At 42.6% G+C, this 26942-nt stretch overlaps 1 protein-coding gene and 1 non-coding gene across 2 annotated transcripts in view; both read right to left on the reverse strand.

Annotated features, from left to right (window-relative positions):
* Positions 1 to 26942, reverse strand: part of XPR1 (xenotropic and polytropic retrovirus receptor 1) — a 169049-nt gene that overhangs the window by 57779 nt on the left and 84328 nt on the right. The window contains exon 3 of the mRNA XM_049776466.1: positions 3205 to 3306. Within this exon, the coding sequence (XP_049632423.1) occupies positions 3205 to 3306 (102 nt within the window). The remainder of the gene's footprint in view (positions 1 to 3204; positions 3307 to 26942) is intronic.
* On the reverse strand, positions 20857 to 20963 carry LOC126015078 (U6 spliceosomal RNA). The gene has a single exon (XR_007497977.1). It is a non-coding gene; the product is annotated as a U6 spliceosomal RNA (small nuclear RNA).

A 26942-nucleotide genomic window follows, 5' to 3' on the forward strand; every position in this document is an offset into this window, starting at 1 on the left:
ACTTGTCAACTTCCACAGTATTTTCCAAATGTCTAAAACACCATGTTTCATACTGCAAATCATCTTTAACAATGAAACAACTGGTAGGAAAGAAATGTCTGTGTGTGGTCTCTAGTTTCTATTCCATAATGTCCTATTTGTACCTGAAAAATGCACGTTATAACCCAGATAGTTTCATTTTCTGACTCATTTATTGGACAGTCACCTAACATTTGTAAGAGCTTGACTTTTGGGGCCAGAGAGATAGCATGGAGGTAGGGCATTTGCCTTGCATGCAGAAGGTTGGTGGTTCAAATTCCAGCATCCCATATAGTCCTGTGAGCCTGCCAGGAGTGATTTTTTTTGTTTGTTTGTTTTTTAGTTTTTGGGCCACACCCATTTGACGCTCAGGGGTTACTCCTGGCTATGCGCTCAGAAATCGCCCCTGGCTTGGGGGGACCATATGGGACTCCGGGGGATCAAACCGCGGTCCGTCCTATGCTAGCGCTTGCAAGGCAGACACCTTACCTCTAGCGCCACCTTCCCGGCCCCCAGGAGTGATTTTTGAGCATAGAGCCAGGAGTAACCCCTGAGCGCTGCCAGGTGTGACCCCCCCCCCCCAAAAAAAAAAGAAGAGTTTGACTTTCATCTGCTTTTCGGGAAGATGATGCCCTGAAACTGTTACCCCATGACCACAACCATGTCCCCCCTCTTCTCAGCTTTACAAAGAAAATAGGGAAGGAGAAAAAGCTGAGCTCTCACTGATTTTAACAGAAACCGATCAATACTTTCTGAAAAAGTATTATGAACAGTACATACATATGTATTACATACATACATACATAAAATACATACATATACTATGTATGTACTGTTAGCTGCCTTAATTCATGTTTTCTTACTTTATTTCCAACTCCGCTGTCCTTCAATGGCACTAAGAAACTATTACAGAAACTCAAAAGAAAGCTATCGCTCTGATCCCTGTATTACCATCTTTTAAACTAAAGTCTTTAGTGAAAAATAAGGAGCAATGTGATGAATTACACCAGATTTTCTCAAACATTGCTCAGAGCTTCTGATTCCTGCATTTTGGAAGTCCCCCTCAGCAGATAGGGGACCACGATGCTCACTTTCTAAGTCGGGCACTGAATGCCTAGGAAGAGTGAAGCAAACTGTTTCACAGATAACATCAGCAGCCGATTCCAGAACCAGCAAGAAAAGGGTCTACTCATGTATTAGTAGTGCTCACTATGTTCAGCTTCTCTGGCTTTGAGATCAAGTATTTGTTTGGAGAATTGAAAGAGCTTCAATCAAGATTGTGTCTCTGGGGCCGGAGAGATAGCATGGAGGTAAGGTGTTTGCCTTTCATGCAGAAGGTCATCGGTTCGAATCCCGGCGTCCCATATGGTCCCCTGTGCCTGCCAGGAGCAATTTCTGAGCATGGAGCCAGGAGTAACCCCTGAGCACTGCCGGGTGTGACCCAAAAACCACAAAAAAAAAAAAAAAAAAGATTGTGTCTCACTTAAAAATGTCCACCTGCCTGTGTACTCCTCATCTTGAGATGTAATGTAGTTTCAACATATCCCTGCATTATTTGTAACTTTTCTTTATGTTTGTTTGTTTTTTGGTCACACCCAGCAGCGCTCAGGGGTTATTTCTGGCTCTACACTCAGAAAACGCTCCTGGCAGGCTTGGGGGACCATATGGGATGCCAGGAATCAAACTGGTTCTGTCCAGTGTTGGCCGCATACAAAGCAAACATCCTACTGCTGTACTATCACTCTGGTCCCTATAATTTTTCATGTACCCCAGTGTCCAGGACTGTTGTTTAGAAAACAATGTGTCTTGGAGAAGGTGGCAAATGAGAAAAACAATACTAAGTACGGTGTCAAATTCTATTTCTGTCCTTCAAGTCTTCAGATTACCCATCACTTCATGATTTGGTCTAAAAATCCATCTGGAATACCAATTTCTACCTTCTCAGTGATGGCATCAAGATATACTTGAATGCTGCTACCACTACACAGAGTAAAAGGAAGCTCCAGGCTCACAGTGCCATATTCTCAAGAACCCAGGTTCGTTTCTGAAAAGAAGCCAACTCATATTCTATTTTCAAACCAGAGATTATAACCTGATATGGGGGTGTGGTCACAAAAGGAATTCAGGAGGTAAACCAGCATTTAAAAAATAAAGCAGAGGAGCTAGAGTGAGCAGGGCATTTGCCTTGCATTCATCTAACCCAGGTTCAGTCCCAGCACCCATATGGTTCCTTGAGCATTAGTAAGCCCTGACACCCACAAAGTTTAGTCCAAAAAATAAAAATAAATATGTAAATAACTAAGAATAAATTCAGAAAGTAAAATGTAAGCAGTAAGGCGAAGTAAAATTTTCATTCAAATTTAAATGAAAGGTATTCGATACTTGATATACACAATATGTAAAACATTTATCTGTAACTTGTCTTAATTTGTCTGTATGTCTTATTGTGTGTTTTTTTTGGGGGGGGGGCCACACCCGTTTGACGCTCAGGGGTTACTCCTGGCTATGCGCTCAGAAATCGCTCCTGGCTTGGGGGGACCATATGGGACACCGGGGGATCGAACCACTGTCCATCCTACGCTAGCGCTTGCAAGGCAGACACCTTACCTCTAGCACCACCTTCCCGGCCCCTGTCTTATTGTTAAAAAAGAATAAAATGCAACTGTTATTAACAGTTTGTCTTTAGGGGCCAGGAAGGTGGCGCTAGAGGTAAGGTGTCTGCCTTGCAAGCGCTAGCATAGGACGGACCGCGGTTCGGCGGTTCGATCCCCCGGCGTCCCATATGGTCCCCCCCCAAGCCAGGGGCGATTTCTGAGCACATAGCCAGGAGTAACCCCTGAGCGTCAAACGGGTGTGGCCCAAAAACCAAAAAAAAAAAAACAAAAACAAAAAAAACAACCAGTTTGTCTTTATAAACCAAGCAGCTGTATCTTTTCCTTGTGATCTAACTACCTGTTTACAGTTAGGCTCAAAGTCATCCCTCCCAAAAAAAACGTAGAAAAAGAATAAACTAGACCTTCTGCAGTTTTCATGTGTAGCAGTGATCACACACAGGAGACTTTTCTCTAGTTCCCCACTAGTGTGGTGGATTGGGTGCTGGTGGTGGAAACAGGCCCCAATTAGAAATGTTGACCAGAAGCTTGAACAAAGACATGAATGGGCTTCTTCTCCTCCAAATCTGCTCACCTGAATAAAAAGTGTTGATTTTGGCAAGTTCCTTTTCACAGGTTTGAAAAAATTTTTCTTCAAACTTGGCAAAATATCTCTTTACTGTGTCCTCATCTGTAACTAAAAACAAAGTAAACAATAATTAATATCCAAAGGTTGCTTATGAAAGCCAGAAAAATAAAATCAAGGTTATTTTTTGAGACTAAAACAATTACAATATCTGTAACTGGGGAGGAGGAAGGCAGCAAACAGTACAGGAGCACAGTATTTCTTACACTGATCGAGATGTAAGTGGCCTGACAGAACTTACAGTGGTGAAAAAGATTGTTCTCGGGCTTCAGGAAAGAAAGACATGGATATAGAATCAGTCAACACACACTGAACTGAAGACTGTTCCCCATGAAGCCATTTAGGAAACATTTCAAGGAAGAAGAACAACCCAACCGCAAAGGAAGACTGGCTGCTCTAGTTTCTGGGGAAGGGGGAGATTGCTGAATGACACTCACCCATTTCTGTCAGCTACATTGGACACAGAGAAAGCAGCACAGAACCACAGGGCCAATGAGACTCAGAGTCTTCATAGGCGGGAAAGAAACATGAAGGGGCGAGGGGGTCAGGAGCTGAGCTGTGCACTGGTAACAGCTCCTGACCCCCTACGGCACTGGTTTGTGGTCTGGGAGAGTTGCATGTCCACCAGTTAGCAGCTCTTGGGAGGGGATGGTGGGGCATTATTATCCCCCCTTCACTTTTTATCTGTCTCTTTTGGGGTTCGCCCAACTTTGCTTAGGGCTTAATCCTGGCTCTGCACTTAGGGATTACTCCAGGCAGCGCTCAGAGGATCCTGTGAGATGCTGGGAATCGAACCTGGGTTGGCTGCATGCTAGGCCAGCACACTCCCCCTGTGGTATCTCTCCAGCCCAGATTCCCTGATTTTTAAGAATTCCTGCAGTCTTTTAATTTTTTTTTTAATTGAGGTATCACAGGGCTAGAGAAATAGTACAGCAGGTAAGCAGTGTTCTTGCACATAGTTGGCCTGGGTTCAATCCCCAGCACCCCATTTGGACCCCCCTGAATACCACACCACCATGAGTGATCCCTGAGCATGGTGCCCTGAGTACCATCAAATATGGCCCCCAAACCAATCCCCTGCTCCCAACTGAGGCATCAGAGTTTATAATGGGACCGAAGTGGTTCTCTCACAACTGCAATCCCACCACCAATCCCGCCACTGCTATTTCAACACCCCAATACCCTTCCACTATTGTCTCCTATCTCCAGAATAAGTACCCAGAATTCTTCTTTACAGAGATGACCACTGACCACTCTCCTCATGAAAAGGCCACACTTTAGGGACAATAAAGGCTCCAACTGCCCACAGCATTGAGGATCGAATGTTCAAAGCATAAGCCAAGCTAGAGCTTTATTTTCCCCCAAGCTCACCCCAGTTAAATGCAGCTTTCAGTGGAGTGAGCTCTAGCTACGGCTGACTTGTTGACAAGAGTAACAGCTTACTTGAATTACCGACTCAGAATATTTACAAATGTTACTATCTGTTAAGTTCTTAGGAAAGAGAAGCCAAAAGGAAAAAAAATTAAAACTGACACATTTACCTATATTTGTTTCCCTATTAATCCTGAGTAAGATAAAACAGGATTAAACTTGTCCAGAAGAGATTTAAAGGCAACCTCTGCTTTAAAAGAAATTCTAACATAACGACATAAATGATATAATATAGTGGTTGCATATCAGAAATAACAGCTATTTTAAATATTGACAAGAACCTTGAAAGCAAACAAATCTAAGTCTTTGAAAACCTAAGACATATGTAATAAATCTTATGTATTAAAGCCTGAACCCATGATTCAATCTCATAAATTCCTCCATCTCCTTAATTTAGTCTTTCCTCTAAAATATCAGCAGCCTGATTTCTTGGGTACTGGGGAGAGAGGAGGAGAGAGAACAGTCATAAACAAGACAGTAAGAATAGTTGCACATAGTAAACCAAAAGATGGTCTCATCCTTGCAGATTTAAAGACACAGCAATATTATTAGTGAAAGAATTTTTTTTTAAAGCAAACAACATGGGGCCAGAGAGATAGCATGGAGATAGGGCATTTGCCCTGCATGTAGAAGGATGGTGGTTCGAATCCCGGCATTCCATATGGTCCCCCGAGTCTGCCAGGAACGATTTCTGAGCACAGAGCCAGGAGTAACCCAAACACCGATGGGTGTGATCCAAAAACAAACAAACAAACAACAAAAACAAACCCACACACAACAAAAAGAACAGAGTCCAAAAATAGAGCCGTGTGTGTGTGTGTGTGTGTGTGTGTGTGTGTGTGTGTGTGTGTGTGTGTGTGTGTGTAAGAATGCATATACTGCATATGTGCAGTATATATGAATATACATATATTAAAACAAAGGAAAGTTCCCATTAGGTAAGAATTAACTCTATAACAAATCAGGTTAGGACAACTGGTTATTGTTTAAATGGAGTCAAAGGAATGTTCAAAGAAAATACTAGAAAACAAACAATGCCACACAGGGAAGGCCTCTTCCCAACGAAAACCAAGGCCTTAACTAAGGCCTCTACTATTCTTATAAAACAACAAATCTCCAAGCCACTGAGAGACTACAAGCAAACCTGAAAGATAAGCAGTGGAGAGATAGGAGAAATAGTCATCTGCAAATAAATTTCAAAATTCTTAGGAACCTGAGGCCAGAGCAGTAGTGCAGTGGTAGGATGCTTGCTTTACACGCTGCTAGCCTAGAACGAAACTGTGATTGGATCCCCCGGTGTCCTATATGGTCCCCCAAGCCAGGAGCAATTTCTGAGTCCATAGCCAGGAGTAACCCCTGAGCGTCACCGAGTGTGGCCTCCAAAAAAATAAAAAAATTCTTAGGAACCAATGTTTGGAAGATTCCAGAAGAAACCAGATACCCTAGCAATTCACAGAAATATGTACATAGCCAACAGGCCCCTGCCTAACCCCTCAGCACCCAACCTGGGAACATGAGGATTAGCACGCGGACTCTTGCTCCAGGTCCTGGTTCGAGAGAAGGAAGCTGGGAAGCCCACTTGATTTAAAAAAAAAAAAAAATCAAACAGTCTAAAGGAATCTGTACAACGTACTTGCAAGAAAAATCATTTTAAAAAAATTTGTGATATTGAAGAATGCTAGATCCCATTCAAAATGTGAGTTGCATTAATTTTAGTAGCTATGAAAAATTTCTAAGACACATTGCTGAGAAAAGAATCTCAATAACAATATATGCAAACTGATCACACTTATGAAAAAAACATGCATACATTAATATTCCTATGTACAGTACTGAAAAGGAAGGATGCATACCAACTGTTAATTATGGCTAGCTCCTCCTGGAGAGGGAAGCTCACATTTCATTATCTATGCTTACTGTCGTGAATTCATTATAGAGAAATTTATTCACAGAGGAGATAGAAATTACATTGTAAAATAAAAGGTATGACCAACCTGGAAGGAAAAAGGAAAATATGTTACATCCAAGTCCTTGGATGTAATACATATACAACACTAACCAACATAAGGGCTGAGGATGTGCCTGGTGGAAAAGCAAATGCCTGAATGTAAAGACCTGGGTTCAATCCCTGGTACCACCAAAAAAAGGTTAGGGACCAGATAAAAGAGCCAAAGGCTGAGTACATGCTTTGCATACCAAAGGCCTGGATGTGGTCCCTGGCCCCTCAAGGACCCCTGAGCACTGCCACAATAACTCCGGAGTACAGAGCTGAGATTACCCATTAAATTTAATCCTCCCCTTGGGCCCCATAATAATCCCCAAGAAAAAGTCAACAGTTGAGTGTCTAGAGCTCTAACCGACCAGACAGGAGATGAGGCATATGCCCTGCATGCAGCCAGCTCTGCCTCTTTGGATCATCCCTGGCTAGTCCCCAGAGCACCACCAGGATCCTCACATTAGAGTAGCAGATGCACCTGAGGCTGAGATGTACCAGGAGGTCCTAAAGACCACATGGAAGATCCAAAATAAAAGTTTTTAAGTGAATAAAAGGGGCCAGAGAGATAGTACAAAGGGTAGAGCATTTGCCTGGCAGGCAGTTGACCTGGATTCCCGGCATCCTATATGGTTCATGGAGCACCACCAAGAATGACCTAGGAGAACAGAGCCAGGACTATAACCAGAGCATAACCAAATGTGGCCCTCAAACAAAACAAAAAAAGTGAAAGGAACAGTCTTTACTTCTAAATTCAATGGTCCATAATGATTAAGCCTTTCTCTTCGGTTACAAGCAAATTGCATGGTGATTCACAGAACACAGATTTCTATTATAGATGTTTTCCTATAACCTATCTGCTGCAAAAGGATAAAAGTCAGACTTTCAGCATTCAGAAGTAAACCAGCCCAGCCTCTTAGTTCCAGGGTAAAGAAATCCGAGGTGGAGCACGTGCATGTAAAGCTTTAAAAGAGAAAGAAGCTAGCTTGGGTGTCGGGGCCTTTTATGGTGATAGTCAGGGACTGGTATGAAGTTTTACCTGGTCCACAAATAGTCTCTGTTCTTAGACACTCTGCATTTTGCAGTGTAAAATGAAAACTATCCAAGTGGCCATTACATGATGTACTATGAATGCCAAGCCACTTCCATCTCCCATCACCGCATGGCTTGAGAACGGAGATTTCCGGGGTGGGGTGGGAAGGCTTAATTCCTTTTACAGAAGCCCCAGGAGGCTTATCCAACAGACTGAAAACTTGACCTGAATTCCATCATTATTTACAAAAGACTAACCCTATTTCCAAAGAAGATAGTGAGAATCTTCACAAGATATAGAAACAATGATAATATTAACACCAAAGGGGTGGGGGTAGAGGAGTAAAAAACAAAGACAAAAAAAAAAAAGATGACCAAGTCATAGAATACCACTGTTTAGAGAACTCTCTACTCTGAGCTGAATAAATATGAATACAGTCAAAGGAGCAAAAATGGCTGTGAGAAGGCATGTATATGTGAACGCATGTGTGTGCATGTGGGGAGGAACAGAGAGGAGAACACAAATGCAGACGTGAAGAAGAGACATTAGGTCATTATCTCACCTCTTTCTCACTATTGGGGGTGGAAATTTTTTTCTTATCTCTTCCCCCACCCCAAGTACTAAATTGGCCAATGAATCCAAGAACACTTATCAAGAGTAATTTGTACTGATTCCCAGAACTATAAAGCGCTTGTGCACAGCAATGATATCTTCATGTTTAGCACGTGGTATATGTCACAAAGATATTCTTTAATTTGACATGTTGAGACTATGTGAAAAAAAATTTGCAGAAATTACAGTGCTGTACTAACATTTATTGGTTGCTTCTGAGGGCATATGGCAGAGGTTGGGAGCTGCCTCCAGTTCGGAGCATGGGGGTTGCTCCCAGTGTGACTGCTTGGACCATGTAGTTCTGGAGACCAAGCCTGGCTGCTGTATGCACTGTGTGAGCAGTCTGTGGGCTCTCTTAAAATCCAAGTCAAGTTTTTAAAAGATGGGCCCTGCACCCCTAGGATCGATTGTTCATACATCAAGTTATGCTGCATTTCTATGTGACAAAAACTGCCTTCAAATTGTCTAAGAAGACAAACGAAACTCCATGTAAAAGTGTGACTATATAATACTCAGAAGTGAACAGGTAAAGAACTGGGCACCGTGCTCCTTAGTGGAGCACATACCTGCATGTGGAGTCCTTTATAATTAAAATTATAATTTTTTTTTACATAAAAAAAGAAAAAGAAAGTGGACAGGCATAAACCTGCACTATCTTCAAAGAGGCAATGGTTTCTTAGCTCTAATGACACACAAGGTCAAGTGACGGAAAGAGGCAACAACGAATGAGGCTTCATCACAGATGCTGCCACTGGAAACCCTTAAAAATTCCACCTACAGTCCACAACCCAAACAAAACCCTAGTAAACAAATCAGTAAAGCTGCAGGATACCAAATTAATAAACAAAATCCACTGGGTTTCTACACTGATAATGAACATCCAGGAGAAGAAATAAGAGACTAGGGATTTCTCTTCATGGTAAATGAAAGCATATTAAAATATTTCTCCAACAAATAATTACCATGCCTACTAGCGGTATGCACAGTGGGGGACAACGATGAGCAAGAGAGATTCAGCTTTTGTCTACACACATCCTGCATCCTCAAGATCGGACAGAGAGAAGTACAAATCCCCACTAATTCCTGTGTGCTGGGACCCCTGGATCCCATGTTTTGAAATCTTGGGCCCTATGTGCTGTAGTCCCATATTCTGAGATCCCTGGGTCTTGTATGCTTGGATACCTGGGTCCCATGTTCTGGAGTCCCTGGGCCCTTGTTTGGCGAAAACAGTGTTCAGTACTGAGACACTGCTCACCAGGCACAATGATTATCCTGAAAGGGCAGAGTGAAGAGGTGGTGGGCACAACTCTTTCTAGTGCCACCATGACAGCTTCTTGTCGCCCGCCACTCAAGACAGAGACAGGAAGGGAAACCGTGGAGCGTGAAACAGCATGGCTGTTTTGGGTGGCAACAGCAGAGTTCACAGTGGGAGAGGTTCCTGGGAGGAATTCTTGAGAGGGGCAACTTCTCTCTGCTCTGTCAGTTTCGAAACATGACCTGACTCAGCTACGATACTTATACCGTGAGGCTGATTCAGGACCACTCCACTGGGAGGCAGTAGCCACCTCCACCCCATCCTCCAAGCCTTCTTGGCCTCCAGGCATCTGGGAGCATCTAGTGTTAAATCAGCCCCTCACCAGTGTGACACCCAGTTTGCTGGCGCCATTTAACCCTCTCCTGGCCTCTTATCTGGCCAAGAGGTGACATTTCATCTGAAACCTGAACCTAAGAGACAAGAAAGTACTGCAGAGCTTGGAGTGGGCCGTAGATCTGGGGCTCCAGAAAAGCGAATACAATCCTCAAGGGGGGGAGAAGGGAGCAGTACTATCAGTGGTTCTTCTGCAAATGACAGGCAGAGAAGTGTCTTTCAGTCTACTACCATCTCAGCATTTTCATTCCAGCAATCTCGTTCTTATGCAATTGTTTCTATCATTTTTAGTGTTTCAAAACGTACACACTTCTGTGAGAGCTGATGAACAAAAATGATCATGTGACCAGGTTTCATCAAGCACAGGAAGAATATTTAGCACTATTCATTTCATGTAATAAGAAAAAAAAGTATTATTTTTTCTTTAAAGTGTGATTTACAAATTAGGAAAAAATAACTTGAAATTCATTTTTTATTCTCCCCAAATGTTACTTCATTAACAGATGGGTGGATTATATAAGGCATATGGCAAAGAAGATTTCAAATATGAAAACGTTACTCTCCAGCACTGGTGTAGTAGAAATAGTACTAATCAGGGAGCGTTCATTCAAGAAATGCTGAGATCTCCCCACCCCCAGGCACTGGGACAGATGGCAGGTGACAGGGACACCGCTGGTGAACAAATACACATCAATTCAGCCTCAGCAATTACACGTATGCGAGAGAACCACAGTCAGACAGTCACACAAATATGTACTCACCTAGAGTCAGCGACAGAGAAGAGGAAACAGTGCTGGGACACCTCCAGCCTGTGATGGTTGGGGGAACACTATGTCCTGGGAGAGGCAACTTGAAGATGAGGAAACATCTGCTAACTATACAGAGGCTGGAAAAAGGGCAGGGGGCCATGTCCCATGATCTAAATGGGGGAGTAAGGAAAGCCAAGTGGGCAAGCAGGGCTCTCAATGGTTTGGGTCAGGCAGGCTCGTTTTTCTTAGGGATTTTGGAGGCTACACCCAGCTATACTTGGGGATTACCCCTGGCTCTGCACTCAGGAATTACTCCTTGAGGGCTTGGAGAACCCTTGGGCTGCAGGGACTGAACCTGAGTTAGCCATATGCAAGATAAATACCCACTCCACTCTCATTATTGTTCCAACCCCAGGATTCATTCTTTTACTATGAACAATAAGGCATCTTTAAAGGATTTAAGTAGAGGAACAGTCAAAAGTGGGCACAGGAGAGAGTAGGGCCTGAGCGATGGTACAATGGAGAGGGCAATTGCTTTACATGTGGTTCACCTGCATTTGATCAACGGCATCCCAGAGTGTCTTCCGAGCACTGCCAGGAGCGATCCCTGAGTGGGTGAAGAGTCAGGAGTAAGCTCTGAGTACCATTAGGTATGACCCCTAGCCAAAAATATAATAAAATATAACTTGCCTTTAAAAAAAAAAAGAGAGAGAAAAAAAGGGAGGGGAGGGTGGGGGGGGGGAAAAGAGAGAAAAAAGGAGACCAAGAGACCAGTGTGATGCATAATAGTAGATAAGGATCATGTGTAAGGTTACAAGGGATGTGCTAGGGTAAGGGTGGCAGTGAGGAATTTTGAGACATGAGAGAGGTCATCACTAGGCGCAGCAACTCTGAGGGTCAGGCCGACCACACACTTTGGCTTAGCTGAGGAAAACAGTATTTCTCTTGATCAAGTGGGGGCATTCCAGCAGGCAAATAGCTAAGTTCTCTTCTAGCTTCAAACTTCAGAATTCAAGAATTCAAGCTGCTAATTTCCCTTCTGGTTTTTGAGCCAGGAATTACTCCGGGCTGTGGGCTCAGGGGTCCATCTGGGGTGCCAGGGTAAAACCTGGGCCAGTCACATGAAAGGCAAGTCCCTTCCCCCATACTATCACTCTGATCCCCTCCTGATGCTCATTTCCATAAAAAAATTATTGTGAATTGTTGCATTAAATAATTAACGATGGGGCTGGATGGCGGTGGATTTCTCTCCGTGCCATTCCAGTCCACGTGGCTCTGCAACCTCCATGCAGTCGGCGAGTCCCAGGCCCAGGTGAAATCACTCACTCACAGTCAGGCGTCAGGAAGCATCATCTTTATTCAAGCCCTAGCCACCACGTGTGTGTGGCCTATTCATAACCTTTCAAGCACAGCAATATTTTGCTAGCCCTGCATCTTATTTCCTGTTAGCCATCTTCCCTTTGGGCTCCATGCTGGTCAAAGACCAGAACACAGAAACCCAGAAGCCAGAGCGCACAGCAGCGCAGAAAGGGCCAAGAGCCAAAAGGGCAAAAAGCCAAAAGGGCCGAATTTCCTTGGTCCCAGCCTTATCTAACATTTCCCAGACCCCTCCCAGGAATGGGAGGGTCTAGCAGGTAAGGTTACACCTACTATCCGGTTCCCAAGACCCCTCCCAGAAATGGGTGGGTTTCAGGGTTTCAAATAGGTACACCCACAGTGAATACAGTCAGCTTTGTGTGGTCCTAAACAAGATTTCCTCACCTACAGAGAGAGATCTCATCCCATGCAATTTTAAAATACTAGCGGAACAAATCACATAATGACATACAACTGAGATGAAATTAATCTGACCCAAGAATTATATGTGACAGTGTTGAAACATATGTACACCCATATGAATATTCACCTTAAGTTTGCTAGGCAAAAAAAAAAAAGTGAATGAAACATTAATGGCTAATTCCAACAAGGCATAACTGAACACTAACAAACCGGTTTGTTTTTTTTTCCCTCTGCCTATTTTTGCTCGTGACTTCTGAAAGAATTTTGAAAAATCAGGACTTGCTTTGGCAGTACATATACTAAAATTGAGACGATATAGAGATTAACATAGCCCCTGAAAGAATTTTGAAAAATCAAAAAATGCATTTAAAAATGGTCAAAAAGGGCCGGAGTGGGCCAGAGCAATAGCGAAAGTGGTAGGGCATTTGCCTTGCACATGGTCGATCCAGGTCGGACCTTGGTTCGATCCCCAGCTTTCCATATGGTCCCCCAAGCCAGGAGCAATTTCTGAGCGCACAGTCAGGAGTAACCCCTGAGCATCACAGGGTGTGGCCCAAAAAGCAAAAAACAAACAAACAAAAAGAGCTAAGTGATAGAACAGCAGTAGGGTGTTTGCTTGCATACTGTCAACCCAGGATGGACACCGGTTTCAATCCCCAGCATCCCATATGGTCCCCCAAGCCTGCCAGAAGCGATTTCCAAGTGCAGAGCAAGAAATAGACCACTGGGTTTGGCCCAAAAGAAAACAAACAAGAAAAACAAAGTAAAAATGGTTAAAATAATTATATCTTGGTGCATCTAAAAATGACATTGTATGGGGCCAGAGCGTTGGCACTAGAGATAAGGCATCTGCATTGCAAGCACTAGTCTAGGACGAACTGAGGTTCGATCCCCTAGCGTCCCATATGGTCCCCCCAAGCCAGGAGCGATTTCTGAGCACATAGCCAGGAGTAACACCTGAGCGTCACCGGGTGTGGCCCACAAACCAAAGAAGAAAAAGGGGGTGGGGCAGAGAGATAGCAAGGAGTTAAGGCGTGTTTGCCTTGCATGCAGAAGGATGGTGGTTGGAATCCCAGAATCCCATATGGTCCCCTGAGCCTGCCAAAAGAGCATTGCCATTGACCTAAAAAAACAAAACAAAACAAAAAAATAATTAAAAAAAATGACATTGTGTGCCTGGGTGGGACCTGGTTCGATTGGTCCCCCAGCCTGCCAGAGGCGATTTCTGAGTGCAAAGCCAGGAGTAGCCCCCTGAGCACAGCCGGTGTCGCCCCCCCCCCCCAAGTAAAACAGAAGAAAAAGTCATCCACAGCAACAACAAAATGAAATTGTTTAAAATAGTAGCTGGGATGGGAATGTTGCACTGGTGATGGGTGGTGTTCTTTATATGACTGAAACCCAAACACAATCATGTATGTAATCAAGGTGTTTAAATAAAAAAAAATTATTTTAATTCTAAAGGTGGGATGGAACTTAATATAAGTATCGTTTTATGCATCACTGGACCACTTCAAAAATTTAAAGAAACAAGTAAAAATTTAAAATAAATAAATAAAATAGTAGCTGGGGCCAGAGAGATAGCATGGAGGTAAGGTATTTGCCTTGCATGCAGAAGGACAGTGGTTCGAATCCCGGCAACCCATATGGTCCCCTGAGCCTGCCAGGAGCGATTTCTGAGCATAGAGCCAGGAGGAACCCCTGAGCACTGCTGGGTGTGACCCTAAATAAACAAATAAACAAACAAACAAACAAATAAACAAATAAATAAAATAGTAGCTAATTTCGAGGACTCACTCTTGCAAACCATATAACCTACTGCTCAGCTCCACCCCTGGGCTGATCATGGACTCTAGATGCCACGGGCACTATCAACATACTGTTTATCAACATATGCTCTTGAACAGTTGGAAATTTCATGACCTTTTGTTTTCTTAAACTGTTTATACATTCTGCTTACATTATAAAATGTAGTCATATATTCTTAAGCCTGAAAGTTTTATTATACTTCCTGGCACTTGCAAGCACATATAAATAAAAAATTTTAATACAAAGACTTTCCCAAGCATAAAGCTAAGGAGTAAAATTCCTTGAGGTTATGATTATAAATTATTAGAATACACTACATCAATCCAACATAAATATGTAATAACTATAAATATAAACAAAATGTAATGACAATAAAAGTGTAAAAATGAAATCTCATTAAAAAGGCTAGAACTCATTTTTCCAATTAATTCACACATCCACTGATAAGTGTCACATTATTGCTAGAATAAATATTGTATAACTTGCTAGAAGGATGGATATTACATTTCCTATCATACATGAATGCTACAGAAGGAGACAATAACAATTGTTCTTTTCCATTTTCTAGATGCAAGAAGCTCTGAGAATGTTTGTTCATATAAATCAATAGAACAGAATAAACATAGACTATATATAGCAACTTCTTTTCTTTGACACCTAAGTATTTTTTCCCAAATTAGTGATTATTACATTTTAGTTTTTCTATCAACTGAGAAGTCTTCCTTTCTATTTTACTTTAAAAAAACTGATATCAAAAGGCTACTAATCTGTTAATTACTTTCTCAACAAGTAGTTGAGAATTTGAGATGAAGACCATGAAACTTCTCAGAAAAGCAATGAAATATGGCAAAATTCAGATTCAGGAAGAGAAAGCTTTGTTTTTTTTTGTTTTTGTTTTTGGGCTACATCCAGCAGCGCTGGGGGTGGGGGTTACTCCTGACTCTGTGCTCAGAAATTACTCCTGGCAGGCTCATGGGACCATATGGGATGCCAGGAATAGAACCTGGGTTGGTTGCATGCAAGACAAATGCCCTACCCACTGTGCTATCACTCCAATCTTCTAAGCTTTCTTTTATTTAAAAAAAAAAAAAAAAAGGAAAGAGCATTCGAAAGAAAACTAATCCCTTAATACAAGCAAATGATCAATTTCAGGATGTTCTGGGAGTACAATAATAATAATTAATAATAAAATGAAGGAGGAGGAAGAAGGGAAAAAAGTAAAGAGGGAAGAAAGAAGAAAGGAGGAGGAAGAATGTTGGGGAGGAAGTGGGGAGGATAAAGAGGAAGATGGGGGGGAAGACTTCTAGCTCTGCTTTACTTAACCAATGACAAAAACTAATCTGTTTTGGTCACATCCAGCAGCACTCAGGGGTTACTCCTGGCTCTACACTCAGAAATCGCTCCTGGCAGGCTTGGGGGGACCATATGGGACGATGGGATTCGAATCACCATCCTTCTGCATGCAAGGCATGCAATGCCTTACCGCCATGCTATCTCTCTGGCCCCATAAAAACTAATTTGTTTACAGATAATTTCCAAGAGAATTATCTATTCCTTACAAAAGGGTTTTCAGTTGTTCACTGTTCCCCTAATTACTTGACACCGACAAAAAGGTCTATGCCATCGTTGAAAACCACTGTTAATCAAACCTATCTAGTCACAGGGCTGGAGCAATAGCACAGCAGTAGGGCATTTGCCTTGCATGAAGCGAGGCCAACCCAGGATGGACCTAAGTTCGATCCCCAGAATCTCATATGGGCCCCCAAGCCTGTCAGGAGGATTTCTGAGTGCAGAGCAAGGAGTAACCCCTGAGCGTCATCGAGTGTGACCCAAAGCCTCCCTCCAAAAAACCACCTATTTAGTCATTCCTATTTAAATTATGATTAATCATAGTTCTTTCTCATTTGTACAAAACAGGCATTATATATTGTATATGAAGACAGGCATCAATAATATAAACCCAGGAAACTCAAGCTATCTGATTAGTGTTATTGTTATACTCCATTCACTGGGCAGGATGCATGGGGCAGCACACACGAGTGAGGTTGACATCCTTGTCAAGCAGTTCCAGGAGCCAAGCTCCCAAGGGCCGACATGATGCCTGATCCACCTCCCTGTGGAGGACTAGGCCGGCTGCTAAAGATAGACTGTATTTATGATGAACCTAACATCAATATTCCAGTGAAACATGAAAGGAGTTCAGGCTTTTGACCCAAATGACCAAAAAATCAAGATGTCTTCTCATTATTTTTATGAAGTTATTACCCTATGGTTGTGGGGTCTCATACCAGCTCTCCCTACCGATCCTTTAAGATCAAGCAGCGACATTTTTGTTGAAAATTTTGGAAATTTTGTTGAAATTTGCAAATTTCCAAATTTTATTCAAATTTTAGAGCAACAGGTCAACTAAAATTTTTTTCCTTAGCTCAAATTTTCTCAAAATAGTTTTAGATATTTTCTTTTTATCCTCTGTCTGGGCCTGTTCAGTACTCAGATTAAAACAGAAAGGAATCCCTTATTTGATAGAAATTCTTCTAAATTAACAAAATGCAGCCTACAGTCATAGTAAGAGAGACAAAAGAAAAAAAAGAGAGAGAGAGAGAGAAAGAGAGATGAAAAAAATTAAGGAAACTAATTGACAGGAGCCAGACAAATAGTATAATGGGCAGTGTACTTGCCTTGCACATGGCCAACCCAGGTTTGATCCCTATCATCCCATATGGGCAACCAAGTCTCACCAGGAGTGATCCCTGAGCCCAGACCCAACCCTGATCACCAAAAGGTATGATACACACACCCCCAAAAAAAACAACCAAAATGAACTATTAAAATGATTGTTTACAAAAAGCTTATTTTATTTAAAGAAAGTATTTTGAGGGGGCGGAGAGATAGCATGGAGGTAATGCATTTGCCTTGCAAATGCAAGAAGGACAGTGGTTCAAATCCCGGCATCCCATATGGTCCCCCAAGCCTGCCAGGAGCAATTTCTGAGTGTAGAGCCAGCAGTAATCCCTGAGTGCTGCCAGGTGTGATCCAAAAACAAACAAACAAACAAACAAACAAAAAAAGAAGAAGAAAAGGAAAGGTACTAATTATTTCATCAAGGGAAAAGAAGAAAATACTCAACTTAAAAACTATTTTTTAATCCAAAAACGTCATCATTTGATATATATTTGGGGGGGGGTTGGTTTCGGTGTCACACCTGGCAGCTCTCAGGGGTTACTCCTGGCTCTGCACTCAGAAATCACTACTGGAGGCTCAGGGGTCCAAATGGGATGCCAGGAATCGAAACAGTGTCTGTTCTGTATTGGCTGTGTGCAAGGCAAACACCCTGCCACTGTGCTACTGCTCCGGCTCCATCATTTGAACTTTTAAAGAAACTCCAAACTTAGAGGCCAACCAGGTAACACAGCGGGTAAAGTATTTCCCTTGCACACAGCTGACCTGAGATCTGACATCTCCCCACCTTATCTCCGCTAGGAATGATCCCTAAATACAGAGCCAGGAGTAAGACCCGAGCATCACTAGGCATGGTCCAAGAACAAAAAAAATAATAAAAATATTAACAGAAAAAAGTCAAAACAAAAATCCAACTCTCAGTCAATGAACACATTCCTTACAGAGAAATAGGCAGTAATGGCTAAAACAAGCCATTCCATAAGTCCCCCCGCAGAAGCCCAGAGCCAACTGGGCTGACTCCAAAGAAAAAAGAAGCAGACCTGCCTCCAAGGAGGAGATAGACAGAAAGACAGGAACAGGTTCAAAGGGAACTCAACAACTGCTTCAGCAATGCATGGGCCAAGCAGACAGAATATCAATAAAGGAAACACTTCAACGCCAAGCCAGCCCAGATGGACCCAGCAGACACTTCGAGAACATTCCATTCAACAGCAACAGAAGACATGCTCTTCTCAAGCACACACAGAACATTCTCTAGGATAGATCGTATGTCAGACTTGCAAAATAAATCTGAACAGAAATTCAACAAGGCTGAAATAACACCGAGTGACTTTTCCAACCACAGGGATATAAAGCCAGAAACTGGAGCTCAACCTCTAGCTACCCAAACTATTTTAAATTTCAGGAACCAGAAATATATGGGCTTTTCTGACCTCTGGATGTAAGCTATTCCTCAGCCTAGGTACCCCCCAAAACATCTCTCTCCCCTATCCTCAACATCTACATTGCTACTATCCACATATTCCTCAACACCCTCCAAATAATCATTAGAGAGACCACACTAGCCAGAACAACCCTAAGAATTCTGTTTATTGGTTGAGTGCTGGGGATGAACCTTGGGGCCTCTCAAAGGCAATGCACTAACTCATCACTGGGCTATATCCCCAGCCAAGTACATTTATTATTATAAAGACATTTTCATATGATTCAGTTATCAGGCAACTTCAGAAACAGGATAGGAGAATGGGCATTAGGGACTACAGTGAATCTATGTGCTGGAGTGACTCTGACAGTGAGACAGACACATGTATGGCAATGGTTAAAACACTTACACACTCTTCCTGAGTTCTGCTGCCACCCTCTTAAAAAAAAAAAAAAAGATTCCGGGGGCCGGGGAGATAGCATAGAGGTAAGGCATTTGCCTTGCGTGCAGAAGGACGGTAGTTCAAATCCCGGCATCCCATATGGTCTCCCGAGCCTGCCAGGAGCGGTTTCTGAGTGTAGAGCCTGGAGTAACCCCTGAGCGCTGCCAGGCGTGATCCAAAAACCAAAAGGAGAGGTGAGAGGGAGAGAGAGGGAGGGGGGAGGGAGGGAGGGAGAGGGAGAGGGAGAGAGGGAAGGGGGGGAGAGAGAGATTCCTCAACAAGAACACTAGAGTAGCTTGCGATGCCTTCAAACATGTTTTTGCAAAAGCAATAAATGGGGTGCACATCAAAATGACACAGGAATCATGTTGCAGGCTGAAGTTGTGCTCCGGATTTTAGTCTCCACCCTCGACTTTTTCAAAAGACTTAAAGGGGACATGTATATCTCCTTCAAATATTTCCATGTATTTCCTTAATAGGCATAATTCTTATTGTCTATTTCCTTATGTATCAGCAGTTTTCCCCATTTCTTTTTCTTTTGGGAGGGTCTATTTAGTAAGAAATTCTAATAGATAAGTTCCTCTTGGGTTCTGATTTCATGTTAGAACCAGGTTATTAGGATTGTTTAGCTTATTATTTTTACCCCATAGGCACCAATAGTATCTGTCATTGTTCCTTCTTGCATAGGCACATTAAAATGGGGGAAATCTAATGTGTGGAAACAAATTCTTATCTAATAGGGATAGGAACACATAAATTTTATATTGTAGTGTGTTTTGTTTTTTTGTTTTTTTTTTGTTTTTTTTTTTTGTTTTTTTGGTTTTTGTTTTTTGGGTCACACCCGGCGGTGCTCAGGGGTTACTCCTGGCTGTCTGCTCGGAAATAGCTCCTGGCAGACATGGGGGACCATATGGGATACCAGGATTCGAACCAACCACCTTAGGTTCTGGATCGGCTGCTTGCAAGGCAAACACCACTGTGCTATCTCTCCGGGCCCTGTAGTGGGGTTTTATACCCTGAACATTTGTCATAGTGACTTGGCTTAGGCTTCAGAATATTGGACACTGGTCATTCACCCCTGGACCTTGTATCCCATCAATGGAACCAGCATGGTTTTCTACACCAGCCCCAAAATTGGGCTTCTACTGGGGAATGCCCTAATGCTGCCCCGACATCAACTTGCTCCAGACTGGGTTCATATGACACCTGATGACTTAGTAATAGCAACAATTTGCTCTCAGGGTAGGGTTCCCTGCATTGCCACCAAATGGTGAGATGAAACCGTGTCCTCCTAACTTTGACATAGGATCTGTACAAAGACCAAGATCTCTAATTACAGAAACCTGACCACAACAACTGTGATTGAGAACTTACTGGGACACCAAAGAAAGACTTTGGGTTCAGACAACTTAGTATGCCCAGAGCCTATAGTTGGTCTTATGGCAGGCTGCTTTATGGGTTAGGTCTCCCTGTTTTTATGCCAAAGGTTTTTCCTTTCTATTTTCCCACCTTTTGCTGTGCCAATGCAAAACAAAACAAACACCCTGCCACACACACCCTTTTATTTTATTTTTTTATTGCTTATCTTTTAAATAGAGGGTCTCGCCTTTTTTTTTTTTTTTGGGCCACACCCGTTTGATGCTCAGGGGTTACTCCTGGCTATGTGCTCAGAAGTCGCTCCTGGCTTGGGGGGGACCATATGGGACGCCGGGGGAATCGAACTGCGGTCCATCCTACGGTTGCGCTTGCAAGGCAAGCACCTTACCTCTAGCGCCACCTTCCCGGCCCCGGGTCTCGCCTTTTTCATAGAACCTTGGGACATGGACTTCTTTGTTTTACCACATATTCCCACATTTTTCTATAAAACTAAGAAAAAAGGAATAAAGAAAGGCTGGGGGCAAGGGACCAAGTGGTCTTGGACGCATTGGTAGGGGAAAAATAAGGACAGAACTAAATATCCAAGCCAATGTCAATGACAATAGAATCAAGGGACCTAAATTTTTTTTTTTAATATGGAACGCTTCACAAATTTGCGTGTCATCCTTGTGCAGGGGCCATGCTAATCTTCTCTGTATCGTTCCAATTTTAGTATATGTGCTGCTGAAGCGAGCACCAAGGGACCTAAATTTTAACAATCTTAAACTTAGATGGGCCTGCTATACTGGCAGGCCAGGGGGTGTTATAGAATGTACTCTGGGTCCAATGATGGAGGGAGGTTGACTCTGGTGGTTGGAATGGCCCTGACTCACTGTATATCTGAAATTAAACTATAAAGGACTTGTATATCACAATTGTTTCAATAAAATAAAATTTTAAAAAGTGACTCAGGAATAGTCAGAGAAAGTTCCTAATGGCCAAAGCAATAACAGATATTAGATCACAATTCACAGGATGAGGCAGATAGCCATGTCCGTAGTGATATAAGGAGCAGGATAAGTAAACACACATGGAAGAAAGGATGCTAGGGGATGGATGCAGAAGTACAAGAGGCCAAGCACAATACTGCAGTGCTGCAGGTAAGATCCACACATAGCAAACTGGATTTGATTGGGGGTGGGGTAAGAGTAGAAAAGGACTGCAATTAAAAGTACACAGATTTAGGCAGAATGAGAAATAAAGCATGTCTGAGGGGGCTATGGGGAGAGTGCAGGGGAGCAGCTGGGGTTTTAGAGAGGGGAAAGCAAAGAGGAAGGTGCTGGCATCCTCTCCACCTTCCTTTCAAACAAGATCTTTGCCTGCTTCTTGACTTCTTAGTCCACGAGTTTAGCCCAGAGGCATTTCCAGGCCCTATTTTAATCTGGCTCAAGTGATGCCACTTTTCATACCAATAAAATCAACGTAGAAACCTGGAGCAACAGAAGATATTTGACAGTACAAAGTGGAAGAGGGCATCTTCCCCACGGCTGACACTGTCCTAGTAAGATGTGTCACTGTCACCATCATGGAGAGATGTACCTGAAGAGATGTGCTGGCTGCCAAGGACAATTCATTCCCCACACATGGCCGCACACAGCCTATCCTTTCGCCCTGCAAGGAACAGTCTCAGATCTTCACTCTTTGCGACAGTAAGAAAAGGTGACTTCTGGAAGCCTCTAAGGAATGCAGAGGCTGCTGGGAGAGGCAGCCACATGCATAAAGGGGTGAGTCTACATACAAGCCCCTCAGAACAGAGAGGTGCCCTTTGGGATAACAGGGCCCTCCCCTCTTCACTCCTTCCTTCATAAGGTCAGGCTGTCTGTTTAACATGGACCTGATGTGATTGAGAAAAAAAGGGTCATATAAGTAGGAGGTGTAATACTCCTGGCGGCAATTCTTCTTAAGGACCAAATACAGGGCCCAGAGAGATAGCACAGTGGTGTTTGCCTTGCAAAGGTGGTTGGTTCAAATCCCGGTGTCCCATATGGTCCCCCGTGCCTGCCAGGAGCTATTTCTGAGCAGACAGCCAGGAGTAACCCCTGAGCACCGCCGGGTGTGGCCCAAAAACCAAAAACCAAAAAAAAAAAAAAAAGAATTTCTGAGACATAAAAATAAAGATATTAAGAAAATCAAAGACACTCCCTAAAAATGGCATCATAAACAAAGGCTCACAAAGAAACCAAATTCCTCCTAAAATGAGAGGTCAGGCCACTGTCTGTCTTTCTTCACAGTCAAGGGAATGGGACAGCAAAAGAGACAGGACAGCCAACTGAATCGCCAACTGCTGGCCAGGAGAAACCAGGCTGTACTTTACTCTGAACTCCTGGGATCTGCATTCGAAGAATTTTGTTTCACATGAGGAAGCAATTTGGGGTTTGTTATTGTTTTTAAATGTGAGCAACACTCCAAGAATCATCAAAATTGAGAGCAGCATGGGTAGGAAGGGGGGGTGTTCTAACTGCCTAAGGCACTGTAGAATCCAGCTAGTGCTTCTGAGATTTACTGGCCCTGCCTTTGTCTGTTTCCTCATCTTCGGGAAAGGGCAGTTGTGCATTGATTCTGCAGGGAAAGGATGATGATTCCACTGTGTAAACTCCTCTGTCTTGTTTCTCTCAGAGCCACCAAGAATTCCATCACTGCCATGCTCAGTATGTTTCTGATCTAATCTCAGGCTATGTCTGGCTGATTTCTGGGCTTTGGTGATTTTATAGAAGCATCCATGCTCATCATCACCCATGACAGAAGCACATGCAGAAGACACATGCAGGACCGAGCACATGTCCCTTGTGCTGACACTCACCAATCCCAAGCAAGTTTTACTTCCAAGCCAAGTTTAAGTGAAAAAGACGTTCATCTCTTCTAAGAGTAGAGGTTTTGGTTTACATTATTTTTTTAAGTGTTTGCACTAGAAACAATGTGTAGTAACTAAAAACAGCAGTCCACAAATCAACTTTATGCTGGCATGGGAATGCTCCCAAGCAGTGCTCAGGAACCTGGCGGCCACACCTGGTACTGCTGTCAATTGAATGGGGCAATTTGGGGGTCAGGCCCATTGGTGATATTTCTCTCAGGAATGCTGAGTGAGATTTTTTTTTTTTTTTTGGTTTTTGGGTCACACTCAGCCATGCTCAGGGGTTACTCCTAGCTCTATTTTTTTTTTTTTTTTTTTTTGGTTTTTGGGTCACACACGGCCATACTCAGGGGTTATTCCTGGCTCTATGCTCAGAAATCGCTCCTGGCAGGCTCAGGGGACCATATGGGACACCGGGATTCAAACCACGGACCTTCTGCATGAAAGGCAAACACCTTACTTTTATGCTATTTCTCTGGACCCCCACTGAATGAGATATTAAAAGGAAGTCAATCCAGAAACTATCTAAACAATCTAAAGTGATGAAATGATTTCAAATATGAGTAACAGATTGCCGAATGTGATAGATTTAACTTTAAAAAAGTGTTTAAATTTACTCCACTATCCTCTTACTGGCTAAATATTCTTGAATAAAACCAACATGCTGGTCTTAGGAAGCTAAGGAGTAAGCACTTAGGAGCTGTAAGAGTGTGAATGAATCACCTGAATTTCCCTGAACTTCAGCCTTTGTCTGTAACAGGAAAGTTACTAGCATCATCCTGATAAAGCAAGAGAAGCTGGAAGCCTCTGATGCTAGTAGCCAATCCCTTTTCTTAACCTTTCCATGCACAGGGCATGCCTCACTTAGCATCCCAAAAAAGACTTCTGGAAACATCATGCAAACTGACATCGATGATACCAATGTGACCGTAGGCAGCTGACATAAACAAACAGGTTCCTGGAGCAAATCTATGGCCAAAAAAAAATTTCATAAGACCTCAAAAGGATGAACCTAAACACTTGCGATATTTAACAATCATTTGCCTTTAATCATTCATTCATTTTCTAACCCACTTATTCTGGTTCAGCAGGAGGCAGCCAGGATGAAACCAACAGTTCGCAGCATAAGACTGGGCTCAAAAATGGAGGGGAGGGTGGGGCGGGACAGGACAGGACAGGACAGGACAGGGTGGGGCAGGGCAGAGTAGAGCAGGACACCATTGCATGCAGGGCACATCACACTCATATCCCACCTCTCCAATACACCAGGACTCTCACGTGCACATCTGTGGGATATGGGCTTTAGGAAGTGGCCAGAGAAGCCCACATAGATGCAAGGCAGGCTCCTCTTAAATGTTAAGTAAAAAACTGAACCTCTTACCCCTCACCCCAAATACCTACTGTATTTTCTATAATACAGGAGACAAGCAGGCACAAGGCTCATGCATAAATGACAAAACTGGGATTAGAAGTGAGGTTTGAGATCAAACTCGTTGTTTGTTTGTTTGGGGGCTATGCCCGGCAGTGCTCAGAACTACTCCTGCCTCCTTGCTTAGGGATCACTCCTGGTGAGGCTTAAGGGATCATATGTGTTGCTGGGGATTGAATCTGGGTCAGCTGCATACAAGACAAAAGCCTTACCTGCAGCACTCTCCAGCTTTGAGACTAAGCACATTTTTTAAATGTGGTTTTGGGGTCACACCTGGCAGTACTTGGAGCTTACTCATGGCTCAGGGATTACTCAGGAATTACTCCTAGTAGAGCTCTGGGGACCATATGGGATACAATACTGGGAACTGAACTTGGACTAGCCACCTGCAAGGCAGGCAACTTTCCTGCTATGCTATCTCTAGCCCAAACTCTGAACTGCTACAATAACTTACCCCTCAGTGTCCTCAAAAAGATGAAGAACAGAAAAACACTTAAAAAGTAAGGCATTCTCTCATCAACTTTAGCATATGTCAAATGGTTACTGTCTGAGAAAGGGAAAAGTCATGATGCTGATATATAGTAATTTTTCTAATTTACTATCTCCCCTTTGACTACTTATTAATTATTTTAAATCACCAAATATTAGTCTTTGAATAAATATGTACAATGAAAAGCCACAGACAACTTTTACCTCATTAATATCCTCACATAATCCTGCACAAGAAAAATATACTAAAGGGGCCATAGAGATAGCATAGAGATAAGGCATTTGCCTTGGGTGCAGAAGGACAGTGGTTGGAATCCCAGCATCCCAGATGGTCCCCTGAGCCTGCCAGGAGCAATTTCTGAGCATAGAGTCATGAGTAACCCCTGAGCGCTGCCAGGTGTGACCCCCCCCCAAAAAAATACACTAAGGATTAGAAGTCTATGTTTTTTAAATTACTACACCATCAAAATGAATCTATTTATTTTTTAATAGTCCAGTCTGTCGAAAACTATGATTCCCGTTACTTTTTTTTTTTGGGGGGGGGCCACACCCGGCAGTGCTTAGGAGTTACTCCTGGCTGTCTGCTCAGAAATAGCTCCTGGCAGGCACAGGGGACCATATGGGACACTGGGATTCGAACCAACCACCTTTGGTCCTGGATCGGCTGCTTGCAAGGCAAACACCGCTGTGCTATCTCTCCGGGCCTCCCCTGTTACATTTTTTTTTCTTTTTTATTCATGTATGTAAAGATTTTATTGAATTAAAATGTCACAATACATTTTCTCCTCCAACGAAGAGATATGCCCACTCCTTTCAGTATTTTACTCTTCAATGAATATTAAAACAATAGGGATTTTTTGTTTCTTTTGCTTATATGAAATTTGTCTGATTGTACACACAAATAATAGAGTATGTACAGCACTGGTATTTTATCAAATGGTACAAAAATATGCTAGGTTTTAAAATATGTGAATGTAAATTGTATTTTTATTATTATTTTTATTTTCTTTTTTTTACTGTATTCATTATAAAATATTTATTTTCAACATGAAAGCAGTAATTCATAATTCATTATTTTCTGGATGTTGATTCTTTTTTTTTTTTTTTAAAGCAGAATGCCCCCTTTCTAATATCTTTTTTTTTTTTTATTTAAACACCTTGATTACATACATGATTGTGTTTGGGTTTCAGTCATAAAAGGAACACCACCCATCACCAGTGCAACTCCCCTGTTACATTTTAACGAAGAAAATTTCAATTATATTTTACCAGTTGTGCCTATGAGATATAAACTTAATTTCAAAAAAAGGGAGGGGAGTTGCTTTGAAAGAAATAGAAGATATTTTTTATTACTAAAGCTTTTGTGCTAATATAGCTCTTAAAACTGTCAGCAATTCAATTTTTTAAATGCTGTATTTCCAAGTTTATTGCAAGGATATAAAATACTCTTTCTTACTGAAAACTAACAAAGAGAAATTATCTGCCTGGGGCTTAATTACTAAGGTTCCCTTTTCTCTCTTAAATCCAAATACTCAATTACAGAATCTGAGAAGCATATGATCAACTGAGTAATGGAAGAAGAGTGAAAAGAAAAAGGTTTGTTTTTGTTTTGTTTGGGGGGGCACACCTGATGATGCTCAGGGGTTACTCCTGGCTATGCACTCAGAAATCACTCCTAGCTTGGGGGACCATACGGGACGCTGGGGATCGAACCCAGGTCCAACTGCATGTAAGATAAACACCCTACTGCTGCACTATCGCTATGCCCCTGGGGATTTTTTTTTGGGGGGGGGGCGTTATTTTCTTTTTTTTTTTTTTTTTGTTTTGAGCCATACTCTATGACGCTGAGGGGTTACTCCTGGCTATGAGCTCAGAAATTGCTCCTGGCTCGGGGGACCATATGGGAT

The sequence above is a fragment of the Suncus etruscus genome, chromosome 7, assembly GCF_024139225.1.
Source record: "Suncus etruscus isolate mSunEtr1 chromosome 7, mSunEtr1.pri.cur, whole genome shotgun sequence".
Taxonomy (NCBI): Eukaryota; Metazoa; Chordata; class Mammalia; order Eulipotyphla; family Soricidae; genus Suncus; species Suncus etruscus.